This window comes from Ovis canadensis, chromosome 10 (assembly GCF_042477335.2).
Source record: "Ovis canadensis isolate MfBH-ARS-UI-01 breed Bighorn chromosome 10, ARS-UI_OviCan_v2, whole genome shotgun sequence".
In the NCBI taxonomy this organism is placed as follows: Eukaryota; Metazoa; Chordata; class Mammalia; order Artiodactyla; family Bovidae; genus Ovis; species Ovis canadensis.
The window spans coordinates 35,946,852-35,961,836 of NC_091254.1; the positions used below are offsets into that span (position 1 = coordinate 35,946,852).

At 48.8% G+C, this 14,985-nt stretch overlaps 1 protein-coding gene and 1 non-coding gene across 4 annotated transcripts in view; both read left to right on the forward strand.

Annotated features, from left to right (window-relative positions):
* THSD1 (thrombospondin type 1 domain containing 1) overlaps window positions 1-14,391 on the forward strand; it is a 28,094-nt gene extending 13,703 nt beyond the window's left edge. For all 3 annotated transcript variants that reach the window (XM_069601475.1, XM_069601476.1, XM_069601477.1), the window contains exons 4-5: window positions 7,234-7,392; window positions 12,766-14,391. In XM_069601475.1, the coding sequence (XP_069457576.1) occupies window positions 7,234-7,392; window positions 12,766-14,132 (1,526 nt within the window). In that variant the 3' untranslated portion in view covers window positions 14,133-14,391. The remainder of the gene's footprint in view (window positions 1-7,233; window positions 7,393-12,765) is intronic.
* LOC138447021 (U8 small nucleolar RNA) lies at window positions 11,087-11,222 on the forward strand. Its single transcript, XR_011259655.1, has one exon. It is a non-coding gene; the product is annotated as a U8 small nucleolar RNA (small nucleolar RNA).
* Window positions 14,392-14,985: the final 594 nt, after the last annotated feature.

Below are 14,985 nucleotides of genomic sequence, written 5' to 3' on the forward strand. Positions count from 1 at the left end.
TGGATTTTGTCTCTTCAAAAAAATCCCTGAGTCTCTCCATGTCTCTTTATTTCCACCAACACCCCTTGCTTTAAGCCTCCACCATCTCCCAGCTGGCCTCTGTTTTTGGCTGTGCTGTGCGGCTTGTGGGATCTTAGTTCCCAGTGCGTGTGTGCTCGGGTGCTTCCATCCTGTCTGACTCTTTGCGACCCCATGGGCTATAGCCCGCCAGGCTCCTCTGTCCGTGGGATTCTCCAGGCAAGAATGCTGGAGTGGGTTGCCATGCCCTCCTCCAGGGGATCTTCCCCACCCAGGGATCAAACCCACATCTCATCTCCTGCACTGGGAGGCGGGTTCTTTACCACTAGCACCATTTGGGAAGCTCCTCACCTGGACTCTTTTAATAGATCCCTTAGTGTTTTTCCCCCATCCCCTTCATTCTCTCCAGGCAGCCAGAGAGGGATTGTTGAAAATTCAGGTCAACTGAGGGCTATTCTCTTCCTTGAAACTTGCCAATCACCTCACTTGACACCTCACCTGTGAGGATGAGCATCCATGCTCCCTCCGTGGCCAGCTGCCCCCCACCTCCTACAGTCACCATCCATGGGCTGGAGACTGGGTACCCCTCTGCCTACCTTCACTTGGTTACATGAACCCATCCCCCAAGTCTCCTCCTGGGCACTCTTCCTCGATCCCAGGCTCGGTAAACTCCCTGGTATGAACTGGCCCAGCGTCCGTAGACCCTGCTTCCTGGCATTTACCCGTCTGTCACTGCTTGTCCAGTGTCCTTCTCCCACATTTCCACACCTCCCTGAACTCCAGGTTGCAGAAGCTCATTTGGTGACAAAAGCCGACTTGTGCTGCCATGAAGCTATTTATGATCTTTGTTTGGCCCACTTTATATACCTGGCACATTAACAGGTGCTCAGTACATATTTAGTAAAGGGAAAGTTGTACTCTGATGTGACAGGTCTAAGCTAGGTGTCGATGGGAAAACAATTATGTTAATTTAATCATTCAAGATGTGGTTGCCGTCTCAAAAGAAGTTGCTAAGAGGGGATAAAAAAATTCTAGTTGACTGAATTTAATGGAAGCAAGGGCTTCCCAGGTGGCCCTTTCCCACGGTAAAGAACCTGCTTGCCATTGCAGGAAACGTAAGAGACTCGGGTTCAATCCCTGGGTCGGGAAGAACCCCCTGGAGAAGGAAACGGCAACCCACTCCAGTATTCTTGCTTGGGAAATCCCACGGACAGAGGAGTCTGGTGGGCTACAGTCCATGGGGTTGCAAAGAGTCGGACATGACTGTGCACCTGAGCACACACACAAAGGAAACAAACCATGGGCGGGCAAAGGCGTTCAGGCCACTTGAAGGACCCTGGGAGCAGGAGGTCTCCGTGTTGGTTTGTTCTCCCAACTGTGGGGCTTCCCGCTGACTCCTCCACTGGCGTCTAAAGACTGAGTGCCCCCCAGCGGCAGAGGGAAGACCCTGGGGTGGGGGGTGGGCAGAACAGGGAGTAGAGCTGTGTCCAGGCTGAGGGTGCTCAGGGTTCCCTCTGGGGCTGCAGCCACTAGACACAATTGGGCAGTAGGGCTGGAAGGAGAACCTTGAGGGGCTAAACGGTCCTGGAAACCCCAGATTCTCTGTGTGTGGCCACCCAGCAGGGCTCTGCTTGGCTGGTCAATGAAATTTATGCTAGTGATGGAAACTCAGTGCCTTTGTTGTTTCTGGTATAAAAGTTAATGACTAAATCAAGTTCTTTTCATTTTCCATTTAAATTCCCGGCTCTGACCAGTAAAGACTGTCCTTGTTGCCAAATGGCATCATTCAGGGGCCCCCCCACCCCCACTGAGCCCATCATGAGCTGTGATTCACTGACGCACAGTGCATTTCCCATTAGTTCCTTTTGAAAAGGGAAAATGGGTTTGATATGTTTCTCTGTTTTTCCAAATATGTCTTAGGACCTTAAACATGTACATACTAAATTATAGGAATAGGATAATGTCAAAAATGATTATTTGCGATCTTCATTTATCCTACTTAGTGTGAATGTTTATGAGTTTCTCTGCAGAAATGTTATATGTGTGGTTACGAGATGCTGCGAGGGGAGTGTTAGTAATATCGGGCACAGGTGCTGCAGTAATATGCAAAAATCTAAATTGAGAAATTCTAAATTCTGGACTCATCTGCCCCAATGGTGTCAGATAAGGGATAATGGATCCTGTTTCTCAAGGCAAATATATATGTAATACATATATTTAGGGCTAAGTTGAGAATTACTGATAGAGGGTATAAATTCATAGTCACATAGTGTTTTTGACAAGTAAAAATTGTAAATGTTCAGCACATAGTTTTCTTGATAATTTAAGTCTGTTGGCTATCTTCTTGCTTCTCTGATTAGATAGATGGTCTTGTTTTTCATTCCCAGTGTTACTGGACAAGAGCTTTTGTTAAGAACAGGAGTACTGTCATCCTGTTATTGTTGTCTTATTTGCAGGTGCTTAATCACTGTTTCATCTTTAATTCTTTGCCAGGATCTTTTTAAACTACTCATCCAGTTAGTTTACCTAAAACTGGAAAATACAATTTAATATAAGCAGGCCCTTAGATGCTTAAATACTCTGCAGTTCTCTGACAATGAAGGAACCAGTAAACCCTTCCACTTGGTGGAACTCCTGCTCTTCCTTTGGGATTTTTTAAGAATAGCTGACATACTCTATGTGACCATTTGGCATAATCACATTTATATAGTGATTACTTTGCACCAAGAGCTGTTTTGGGTGCTTTATGAATATTAGCCCATTTAATCCTTGCAATAACTGTATGAGTTAGGTTTATCTTATTGTCAACCGTACAGGTAAAGAAAGGGAGGCATAGAAAGGTTAGGTTGGTGGCTTAAAAACTGCTGGTGACTAGCTGGCTTGAGCCTTTTTTTGGCTGTGCTGGGTCTTCATTGCCACGTGCAGACTTTCTCTAGTTGTGGCAAGTAGGGGCCCCTCTCTAGTTGCAGTGGCTTCTCGTTGCAGAGCACATGCTCTAGGGTGCAGCCTCCGTAATGTGTCACACAGGCTTAGGTGCCCTGTGGCATGTGGAATCTTCCTGGACCAAGGATCGAACCCATGTCCCCTGAATTGGCAGGTGGATTGCCACCAGGGAAGTCCAGCATTTGTTACATTACCGATATTATGTGCTGCCTACTATACAGTCATCTATCAATCCAGATATTAAGTAATAGGAAACTTTTTGATTGAAAAAAGTTCCAGTATTTTCTTCCGCACCTCATTGGTTCATCTTGTGCTGCCCACCCCTCTTGAAGACATCTTACCCACTTTGGAACCCGCTGGCCCAGGTATAAGCATGCGTGGTCCCACGTGACTGAGCCTGTGTCCTCCACAGAAAATCTGAACTGCTGATCCAAGAGTCTTTGCTCCCACAGCTGCTCTTAGCTACTCACTAAAGTCTCTTGAATTTTCTTATAAGCATGTTTTGTTTAGTTACGTTAGACTCGTAAGCAAAATGTCTTGCAAATGTGAATATTTCCCACTCTTCAAATATGCTTGGAGTGGAAACAAATCTCCCTTTTCATATTCTGAACACATTTTGCTCATTCAGATTTAATATCCTATAGAGTGGCCTGTAAAGCATTTATCCTGGCCAAACAGGTTTGCTATGTAGTATGATGTATGGACATCTAAACAGGACAAAACAAACACCCTGTCATTCATGAAGGAAGACTATTTAGAAAATTGGTCATCTTACTCTTCATTTCTACCATGTTTATTACAGCTATCCAGTCAGTCCCCATTTTGCTAAGTATTTTCTTCAGTGTTCTTAACAGACATCTTTAGGGAACAGATAGAGTTATTTAAGGCATTAAAAATTTTGCCTGATTTAATTTGTTTATTGCTTTGAGTGATTTCTCTTGTTTTCTGTTCGATTAATTTGGTTTAGAAGTTTAAGAACTAAAACTTAGTTTAAATGTTTATTTTTTTCCATTGGCTAATGATCCTACCAGTCGTGATTTTACTTTCAAAGGAAAAAGGCACATTTCATAATGAGATTTTTGACATTAAGATTCATGCTTTTACCAGAACTTTGATTTTTTTTTTTCTGGCTCATACTAATGGAATTTTTGTTTTTGGTTTGACATATGACTATGTATTTAAATAATATCTATGTAATATAAAGGGTGGGCTTCCCTGGTGGCTCAATGGTAAAGAATCTGCCTGCCAATGCAAGAGATTTGGATTCGATTCCTGGTTTGGGAAGATACCCTGGAGAAGGGAATGGCAACCTACTCCAGTGTTCTTGCCTGGAAATCCCATGGACAGAGGAGCCTGGCAGGCTACAAGTCCATAGGGTCCCAAAAGAGTCGGACGGGACTTAAGAGATTAAAAAATGAAAACAGCGCATGTAAAGTAGAAGAGTTAAGAAAGAATAACAAAAGGATTCTTGGCTTTTGTAGTTTCCCTTTTGTGGTCTTAAATACAAGCACAAGAGAAGGATAAACTATACATTGACTTAATTTGCCATTTAGAGGTCACAGTAGTGGAATTCCCAGGAGGTTTTTCAGAAATAAATCACAGTACTTTAGCTCAGAGAGACTTACTAGGAGCTTCCCAAAGCTTTACAAGCTCTGGAAGCTTAGTGTCTGAACAGCTCTGAAGCTCGAGGACAAAGCTGGCTTGTTGTTCAGCCATTTGAGGAGCTGCGGTGTGATCTGGGAGACACAGAACCAATATTGTGTTCAGTTGGAACTCTGGATGGAACATAATTACCACACCTTACTTGACATTGGTCCAGGCTACTGGTTGGTAATGCTCCCACTCTTGTGAAAATCCGAGACTTTTAATTGCTGTAAAGAAGTCATATTCCGTGACTCACTCCAAGGATTGCACCACTTGGCTCTCCTGAGAATGTATCTGCCCTGCGTGTTCTCCTTATGGTTTTGTAGTGCTTTCTAGACCCTTGACTGCATGATGAGTTTTTGTCTGTAATGAAGAGAGACTTTTATGCACAGGATGTTTTGGTGCCTAGTGTGGGCGTGACCTGATAGATCTTGGGATTGAATGGGTGTTGATAGAGAAGGGACGAAGGATAATTATTTATAGGGGGTTATTCAATTATTCTGTCTGGCAGTGATTACGTGTATGCTTGGGGAAGAAGGTTGCATTTGCCAATCAATAATGACTGTGTTCGATGTGTTCTGTATGTATTTTGAAGCTCTGATGTTAGTGCGTGTGCTCAATCACTCAGATGTCTTGACTCTCTGCAAGCCCTCTGGTGTTAGGTGCATCCCTATTTAGGGTTGTTAAGTCTCCTTGCTGAATTGACCCTTTTATCATTATGTAAATGTCTTTCTTTATCCCTGGTAATACTCCTTGTTCTGCAGTGGGCATCCCTGGTGGCTCAGAGGGTAAAAAGTGGTCTGCCTGCAATGCGGAAGACCTGGGTTTGATCCCTGGGTTGGGAAGAGCCCCTGGAGAAGGAAATGGCAACCCACCCCGGTACTCTTGCGTGGAAAATCCCATGGACAGAAAAGCCTGGTAGGCTATATAGTCCATGGAGTTGCAAAGAATCAGACTTGACTGAGCAACTTCACTTTCTTTCTAATACTCCTTGTTCTGCAGGCTACTTTGTCTGGTATTAATATAGCCACTGAGTTTTCTTTTCATTAATGTTTATGAAGTATAACTTGTTCTATCCTTTTACTTTTAACCTGTTTCTGTATTTATACTTAAAGTGTTTCTTTTAAACAGCATGTAGTTGTATCATTTTTTTTTGGCTACGCTGGGCAGCTTGCAGGTGTCTTAGTTCCCTGACCAGGGATTGAACTTGTGCCCCCTGCAGTGAAAGTGTGGAATCTTAACCACCAGGCCACCAGGAAGTCCCTGGGTTATGCTTTTTTATCCAGCTGCACAATCTTTGTCTTTTGGTTTGGTTTGGTTATTTATGTTTAACATTATCACCAGGTGGGATCTTTGTGATGATGCCGCCCCTCCCCAGGGGTAGAAACTCTGTGTTAGTCTCGGCCCTGGGTCTCATCTCTAAGGGTGAAGCTTTCTCTTCTTTTTCCATTCCTTGAGAGCACTAGGTCTCAGCTGGTGCTCTTAGAATGACGGGGTTTCCCGCCCTGTCCCTAGTGGCTGGGGCTCTTGTTGACAGATGCAGAGGAGGATCTGGATGAGGTCTGTCTTTCCCACAAGCTGCTCCTCCCCTCCTCGGCCTCCGCCTCAGGGAGGCTCTCTCCGGTCTTGAACCTGCCCTCAGACCTCCTTGTGAACATCTGGTGAGCTCGGTGGCAAAGAGCCTGCCAGTGGGTACAAATCCCCCGTGGGTAGTGTGGCTCCCGGGGGTTCTGTATTCTCCTACTAGCCTGCGCCAGGCCTCTGACAGTTTGTTACATTTTTTTTAACTTAATTAATTAATTTATGGCCCTGCGGGGTCTTCGTTGCTACGTGTGGACCTTCTCCGATGACGGTAAGCTCTGTTGGGCTTCTCACTGTAGTGCTTTCTCTCGTTGTGGAGCACGGGCTCTCGGGCCTGCGGGCTTCAGTGGTTACAGCATGCGGGCTCAGTAGCTATGGCTCACGGGCCTAGTGTGGGATCTTCCCAGACCAGGGATCGAACCCGTGTACCCTGCATTGGCAGGTGGATTCTTCACCACTGAGCCACCTGGGAAGCCCCTTCGTTACATTTTTAGATGACTTCTTTTCACCAGCTAGTGTGAGGCCTGGCGTCTGCCCCAGGAAATAATGTTTCATCCTGACTTTCCTTGGAGGAGTCTGTCTTTGCTTATAATTCAGGCCATTTGGTTGTCCTGTGACCTTTGCTGACTGATGAGTTCTAGAATGGTTGCTATTTTATAAATTTTGCAGGCTTTCCTGGTGGCTCAGATGGTAAAGAATCCGCCTGCAATGCAGGAGAACCTGGGTTTGATCTCCGGGTCGGGAAGATCCCCTGGAGAAGGGAATGGCCACCCACTCCAGTGTCCTTGCCTGGAGAATCCCAGGGACAGAGGAGCCTGGAGGGCACATGGGGTCGCACAGAGTCAGACACAACTGAGCTACTCACATTTTCACTTTCCTTTTTCGTAAGGGTAGCAGCAATATTCCAGCTTTGCCCATCTTTGGGAATGTTCCATGTAACTGACTTTTCATGGCCTGAGATTTGAGTTTTGCCACTTTCTTTGAGTGCGCTGACATTCTGATTCTCCAAGTGAGTTGGCATTAAAAGCCTGGCCGGTGTCCTTGCAGAAACTTGGGGGCTGTGGCAGCCGTGGAGCCAGTGTAGCGCCTCGTGCGGGGATGGTGTCAGAGAGCGTCGCCGTGTGTGCCTGACCTCCTCCCCCTCCCGACCTGGCTGCCCCGGAATGTCCTCGGAGACCTCCCCGTGTTCCCTGGAGGACTGTGCTGGTAGGTATCCATCCTCCCGCCCGAGCCTCTCCCGGAGGGGCTGCTGCACTCAGGCCTGCCTGGCAGTCGCCACCAGGCTGAGTTCAGGAGTGGACTCAGCTGCACTGTCGCTGCTGCTGGCTGCACGGACTCTGCCCCTCAGTGTGTCCACAGCTGGGGCTGGCTTCCGGGGACGTAACACTGTCAAATGGGAACGTGACAAGGACATCGGTCTAAATGAAAGGTTCAGACATAACAAAATCATTTTTAAAAATGCAAAAAGTGGGAGGGATGATCATTTCTCCCAGGATTTCTTGCTGTTTCTCCCTCCTTTAACTTCTCTCCATCAAAACTGTGGGGAAACATTAAAAAATTGTTTTTCTCCTCCTCATCTCCAAGAAGTCCCAGGGAACCATATAGATCAATTGTCCAAAATGAGGCAAGATGCCCTGCCTTATTCCCTGAAGGGCCCTATATTTATTCTTCACTCCCCTGCCCAGCAGGAGAAGGTGGGGCGTTTCATGTTACCATCACCTGGAGACTGGCCCGTCCTTCATCCTCCTGAGCATCTCGAAGGCCCGCACCAGCAGGTGCTCAGTGAGGACTTGATGTGGATGGTCTGTGGTGGGGTGCTCAGGTCACTCAGCTGGTTTGCCGCAGCTTATGGAGCTGAATCCCATTCATTTCCCACAGGTTACAGTAAAAGGGAATCTTTGCTCTTTGCACACACCATCCCCCATCTGAGACACAGCCAGCTCCCCATTTAGTTGACCAGCCTTTGCTGTGGTCCTGACCCTTAGGTGAGGCCCCTCTCTCCAGTCCTGACTTCTTCCATTCTCTAACTCCAGGTTGAAAACCATCCCCGGTTCCTGCCCCTTTGGGGCCTGGAGGAGTTAGATGTTTTCTGTGTTTGATCTCAGAGCACCTTGTTGAGCAAACCACCAGCATCTGGCAGCACCTTGACCGGTGTCCTCACCTGTGACCTTCCAGAATCCTGCTGTCTCCTCTTTGCAGCAAGTGCTGTAGGCCTTGTTCCCTTTAGTCCAGCCTCCGAAGGCCATTCTCTCTTCTGTGGTTTTCCGATTACAGCTTCAGACGCAGGCTCTCCTCCCAGGCCCCAGCTTTCCCGCCCTCTTTCAGCAGCCCTGGGCCCCACCCCAAATCTGTTTTTCCAGTTGTGTCTCATACTGTCTTCTAAGGCTTTCTGCTCCATCTGCCCTTTTCTTTATAAGTCCCCTTACTCTCCATAGCTCCTTCCTTGTGTGTAACTTCTTGCTTTTCATTCTGGGAGGGCATGCTGTGTTAAGCTATTCCATCTAGAGTTCCATGATACTCAAATGAATTAAAAATCAACTGCCCCTGACTTCTGCTGCACCTTTAGCAGCAACGGCAATATCAACCATTTATTACATGTCTCACTCAAAACTCATAATAATTCTACAAGACAAGGATTCTTATGCTGGGCTCAGATCTTGAGAGCTTGATGCTGCCAGGCATTTTTTTTTTTAAGTGCCTTGCATGTATAAAGTCGGTCCATTATTGTCTCCATATACAGGTAAGAACTTTGTAGCAGAGAGAGGATAAGCCGCCTGCCTAAGGCCATAGAGCTAGAAGGCAAGGGACTAGATCTGGCCTCACCGTAAGCTCCCTAACTTGAATACTTTGCCTCTAAATATTACAGGTCAGTCTAGCTTTCTAAAAGCATCCTGGAATTAGCAATCAGTTTTTGCGGCTGTGTGGTATTATTTCATGTTCTGGCATCTTAATCTCTTTAATCCTGGGTGGGAACTAGAAATTTGTGCATTATAAATTAGCAAAAAGGGTAAGTATTACAAACACCCTGCTTCTACCATCAGTGGTCCTCAGATAAATGCTCATGTGGATAAAAATGATCATTTCTCCCAAGTGTTTCTGTCTCCGGTTTAGGCTGTTTTCCACTCCTTGGAAGTGTAAAGACCTGTTTGCAGGCTGCTTAGCATCAGGAAGCTCTCCTTCACTTCACGGAAAGACGAGATGAGGCAGAGATGGGTGAGGTCAGCACCTCTGGGGCTTTTTTCCAGCTGTGGTTTTGAAGGATTCCAACCAGAGTCCAAGGTGACAGCTAAGAGGTCTGTCATGTACGTTTGCCACTGATGGGGCAGCCGCTGCAGACGAAGACATGATCAGCCAGGAAGCAAATCTTTCATCATGTGACTATTTTCACTTGTTTCAAAGTCTAGAGTTCTGTTTGGTTTTGAAAGGATGTTTTTATGCCAAGGTCTGAGTGAAGTTCTACATTAATTTGGCCCTTCTTGTTCACCGCAGCAGTGGGTGGATTCAGTTGCCATGTACCCACATTCCATCAGATGGGATGTTGAACATTTTGTTACTACCTTTAAAATAATGAATCAATTACTGAATGTTAACATTGATTGAGTACCAGCTCTGTGCCAGTTATTGACTAGAGTTGGAAATATATAGGTAAGCCATGTCTCTCTGGAAGAGGCGGATGATATAGTAACTTAGCAGACACAGAAGCAGGTGTAGCGTCCAGTACAATAGAAGATATCCACAGCTTGCTGTGGATACTTGGTGACAACCCAGGCTGGGAACACCTCTGTTCTTGGAAGAAGTGATACGGGAGCTGAAGTTTGAAAGCTGAATAAGTGTCACCTGGTGTACGAGGTGAGAAAGGGAGTTTTAGGAAAGGGAGCAATGGATGAAAGTTCAGCAAATGATGGGCATCTTAAGAAACCCAGAGAACAGACAACAGTTTGATGTGGCTGCAGGACAGTGTCAGGAAAGAGGGATAAAAATGAGGCTGGACAGGGGGATTCCCTGGCAGTCCAGTGATTAGGACTCGGTGTTTTCACTGCCAAGGGCCTGGGTTCAATCCCTGGTCAGGGAACTAAGATGTTGCAGGCTGCACAGCGTTGCAAAATACACACACACACACAATGAGGCTGGACAAGCCAGATCCTAAGTGCCCCTGAAAGATTGGACCTGTGCTGTAGAGGGCTTTTTCTGCTGCAGTGTGGAGTAGAAATCAGAAGGGGCAGGAATGGCTACAGGGAGGCCTATTAAAAGAGTTTGTCAGTGACCCAAGGCAGTGGGATGTGGAGGAGAGGATTTAGCAACTCTGGATGTGGCAAGCATGGAGAGGGGAGCATCCCAGGTGAAAGTTAGGATTCTGTTGCTGGCAACTGCATGGATGGGTCCCAGCTCTGGGGATGGTGAGGGAGACTGGACCCGGGTACCTCTGACTGATGAGTGCCTGGAAGTGGGGAGATGACAAGAGTTGAGGGAGGGGTAGGGGAGTGTCTAGGCAGATGGACACGGGCATCAGAAGAGTAGAACTTATACACGGAGGTAAAAGAGTTGGTTGAGATGGCAGCCAGGGATGAGGAGGCTGAGGGACACGCCCTGCCGCTGGCTCTGCTTCTAATAAAGCTCCCACCCAAGAGTGGGTGGAGGAGGCTCTGCCCTGCGGGAGGGCCCATCCTCAGGTCAGGCAAGTAGACAAACAGTGTTTTGTGGAAAGTTTCTGGATGGTGAGGTCTTTGCCTATAGGTGTCTCATAGGGTGCAGTGGAAAGGGGAGGGAAGCATTGGGGATGGGTCCAGGAGATGACTCACACAGCTGGGGGTACGACTGGGGGAGAAAGACACCAGACGAAACCAGCACAGCGTTGTGGCTGTGAAGCAATTACCCTCCAATTAAAAGTAAATTTAAAAAATCATCTGGTAGGCTAATCCTTACCTGTTCCCCCTTTTGGAGGGCAGAATAGAATGTGGTGATTGGAGCTTGCATGATTCGTGGTTAATGGCTCTACGTGATCATGACTTGCAAGACCCTGATTGCTCCTTATGCATACATTAATTCAGTTCAGTTCAGTTCAGTTGCTCATTTGTGTCTGACTCTTTGTGACCCCATGAATCACAGCACACCACATAAGAGAGAGGGGACAGGTGATTGGAAGGGTTTAAATGATGGACAGTGGCCTAAGAGTTGAAAGAGAGGTCCTGCCGGGTGGAACTGGGTGGGCTCAGGTTCCTGAGTACTTTAGTGGCAGTACAGGCTGAGGTCCCAGGTGGTGTCTGAGTCTTGGTGAAACATTTTGATGACTGTGGGACACACCAGATTGAGAGACCAGGGAAGAAGGAGGAAAATCAGCACCACGTGGAAGGCAGTGAGGAGATAAGAGAGCTGAGAAAGCAGAAGTGGGAAAACAGAGGCTCCAGTACCTAGGAAAGACAGTTCCTGGACATGGGAGAGAAAAATTGAGTTGTAGTATATTGCCAAAAGACCTATTTTCACCTATCAGTTTCTCTTGAGATGTGCGCATGTAGCTGCAACCTGTCTAAATTACTTTGCATTTCAAGTGTTACTGGAAATTTTCCAACATTCATCTCAAAGGTACATTTAACTCTTCCCATGTTTCGGAGAAGGCAATGGCACCCCACTCAGTACTCTTGCCTGGAAAATCCCATGGACGGAGGAGCCTGGTAGGCTGCAGTCCATTGGGTCGCTAAGAGTCGGACACGACTGAGCGACTTCACTTTCCCTTTTCACTTTAATGCATTGGAGAAGGAAATGGCAACCCACTCCAGTGTTCTTGCCTGGAGAATCCCAGGGACAGTGGAGCCTAGTGGGCTGCTGTCTGTGGGGTCACACAGAGTCGGACACGACTGAAGTGACTTAGCAGTAGCAGTGCTCAGTTGCAGAGAAGGCAATGGCAACCCACTCCAGTGTTCTTGCCTGGAGAATCCCAGGGATGGGGGAGCCTGCTGGGCTGCCGTCTCTGGGGTCGCACAGAGTCGGACACAACTGAAGTGACTTAGCAGCAGCAGCAGCAGCCCAGTGCTCACTGGTGTCCAACTCTCTGCAACCCTTTGGACTATAGCCCGCCAGGCTCCTCTGTCCAAGGAGTTTTTCAGGCAAGAATACTGGAGTGGCTTGCCGTTTCCTCCTCCAGGGGATCTTCCCCTCTCAGGGATTGAACCCACATCTCCTAAGTCTCCTGCATTGCACACAGATTCTTTACCACTGAGCCACCGGGGAAGCCCGTATTTACCTTACCTTAAGTGAAAAACCTTGATTTTTTACCTTGAAAGACTCCTTCTGAGGCTTCTATGTAGAAATTTGGGCTCAAGTGTCAGCAGACGCTGAGTGTGGCCAGGAGTCACCCTGACTGTGGCCCATCTGGGCACCGCACTTCTTTCTACCGGTCTGTGTTTTCAGTTTGACTTAAGTTGTCTGTAGAAATACGTATGACCAGAAGTCCTAGTCCTTGCTTATTTCACTTCTTTCTTTAAGTGCCAGATAATTAGAGCCAGTCACCCAGAGACCTTAGACCCATGCAGAGAGAAAGATACCAGAGGATGCATTTGTCCTTTTTTTTTTTTTTTTTGGTAGCTTTCCAACCATCCAGCCCATCTCCTCTCCAGCCCCAGGCTCCCGTGAAGTCCAACAACGTCGTGACGGTCACCGGCATATCCCTTTGCCTGTTCATCATCGTGGCCACCGTGCTCATCACGCTCTGGCGGAAGCTGGGCCGCGCCCCCAAGTGCAGCACGCCCGCCCGCCACAACTCGCTGCACGGGCCGGGCTGCCGGAAGAACTCCGACGAGGAGAACATCTGTGAGCTGAGCGAGCCGCGCGGCAGCTTCTCGGATGTGGGTGACGGGCCGGCGGGGAGCCCCGGGGACCCGGGCATCCCGCTGACCTACCGGCGGAGCCTGCCAGCGCCCCCCGATGACGAAGCCTCGGGGAGCGAGAGCTTCCAGGCCAACGCCCAGAAGATCATCCCGCCCTTGTTCAGCTACCGCCTGGCCCAGCAGCAGCTAAAGGAGATGAAGAAGAAAGGCCTGACGGAGACCACCAAGGTGTACCACGTGTCCCAGAGCCCCCTGACGGACACGGCCATCGATGCCGCCGCCGCTGCCGCCGCAGCAGCAGCATCCCCTGGAGGGCCCGAGAGCCCCGAGGAAGCCACGGCCGGCAAGTTCCGGATCAAATCCCCGTTCCTGGAGCAGCCCCCTGCAGTGGGCGCCGGAGACAGGCCCCCCTCCCGGCTGGACCATCCACTCTCGGCGGCCAGCTGCGCGGTCAGCCCCAGCCAGACCCTCCTCCGCAAGTCGCAGGTGAGGAGCCACTCCCGGGGGTCCCACTTTCGCAGGACGGCGAGCTTCCACGAGGCCAGGCAGGCCCGGCCGTTCCGGGAGAGGAGCCTGTCCACCCTGACCCCTCGGCCGACCCCCGCCCACGGCCCCAGGGCCCGGACCTGGGACCAGGCCGGAGAACGAGGCCGGCCTCCGAGTCGAGGCGCTGCGCTGTTCCCGGAGAAGCGGGACCACGGCCCAGGGGCCGCGGGGGCCAGTGGTCCCTTAAGCCCTCTCCCCAAACCCCACTCCCTGGGACCGCCCCCAAGGAAACCGGACCTGGGGGATCGCCAGGCCGGATTCGTGGGGGCAGGTGAGAGACCGGAGCCTCCCCGGGCTCGGAGGGGGCCGTCCCCCAGTCACAGGAGTGTCTCAAGGAAGCAGCCTTCCCCCCCGGCGCCCAAAGATGGTTACCAGAGGGTCAGCCCTCTGAGCCCTTCTCAGGGCAGAAAAGACAAGTGTCAGAGCTTCCCCGCCCACCCGGAGTTCGCCTTCTACGACAATACATCCTTCGGCCTCACCGAGGCAGAGCAGCGGATGCTGGATCTCCCGGGATACTTTGGGTCAAATGAAGAGGATGAAACCACAAGTACGCTGAGTGTGGAGAAGCTGGTTATCTAGACCAACCTCACCCCCGAGACTTCACACAGCGGGGTCCTGGGCCCAGATCCAGGAATCGGCTGCTTACAATGTTCTGTGGACTCTTTTTAGTGTGGACTCTTCAGTACAGCAGGGCAGGATGTGGGCCAGGTGGTAACTCACAAGTGTGCACGTGTGTTTCAGTTTATAAGAAGTTATCTCAAACTTCTTCCCTTCCTTAGCCTGTTTCTGTCAGCTTATCACTACTAACTATGATAATAAAATTTAAACAAGAGCAAAATAGGGCTCGGTCTCTCATGTGAGCATGAAAAATGACAAGATACAGCATGTGAGTATGAAATGCTACGAACACTTCGTTGGCAGCTTCCAACTGGAAACACATCTGAGCGTTTCAACTGTAAGAAGTGCTGGAACAAAGTAAGCTCGCTAACACAACTGTGAATTGTAATTTATTAAGTTAGAAACATTTCAGAATTTGACTCCTGCACAGGCGGTATTGAATAGGTTTCATATTTGGCTGATTGTCATTGATGACTATTTCTAGGCTACCTAGAAATAATGATACCATAGATATTCCAGAATAGCTTTCAGGTGAGAATTGGGTGATGTCTGAGCCTCCCTGGTGGCTCAGACTATAAAGATTCTGCCTGCAATTATGGAGACCCGGGTTCAATCCCTGGATTGGGAAGATCCCCTGGAGAAGGCAATGGCTACCCACTCCTGGAGAATCCCATGGACAGAGGAGCCTGGCGGGCTGCTGTCCATAGGGTTGCAGAGTTGGACACAACTGAGCAACTTAGCACACATGTTGTCACTCAGTCATGTTTGACTCTTTGTCACCCCATAGACTGTAGCTGCCAGGCTCCTCTGTCCA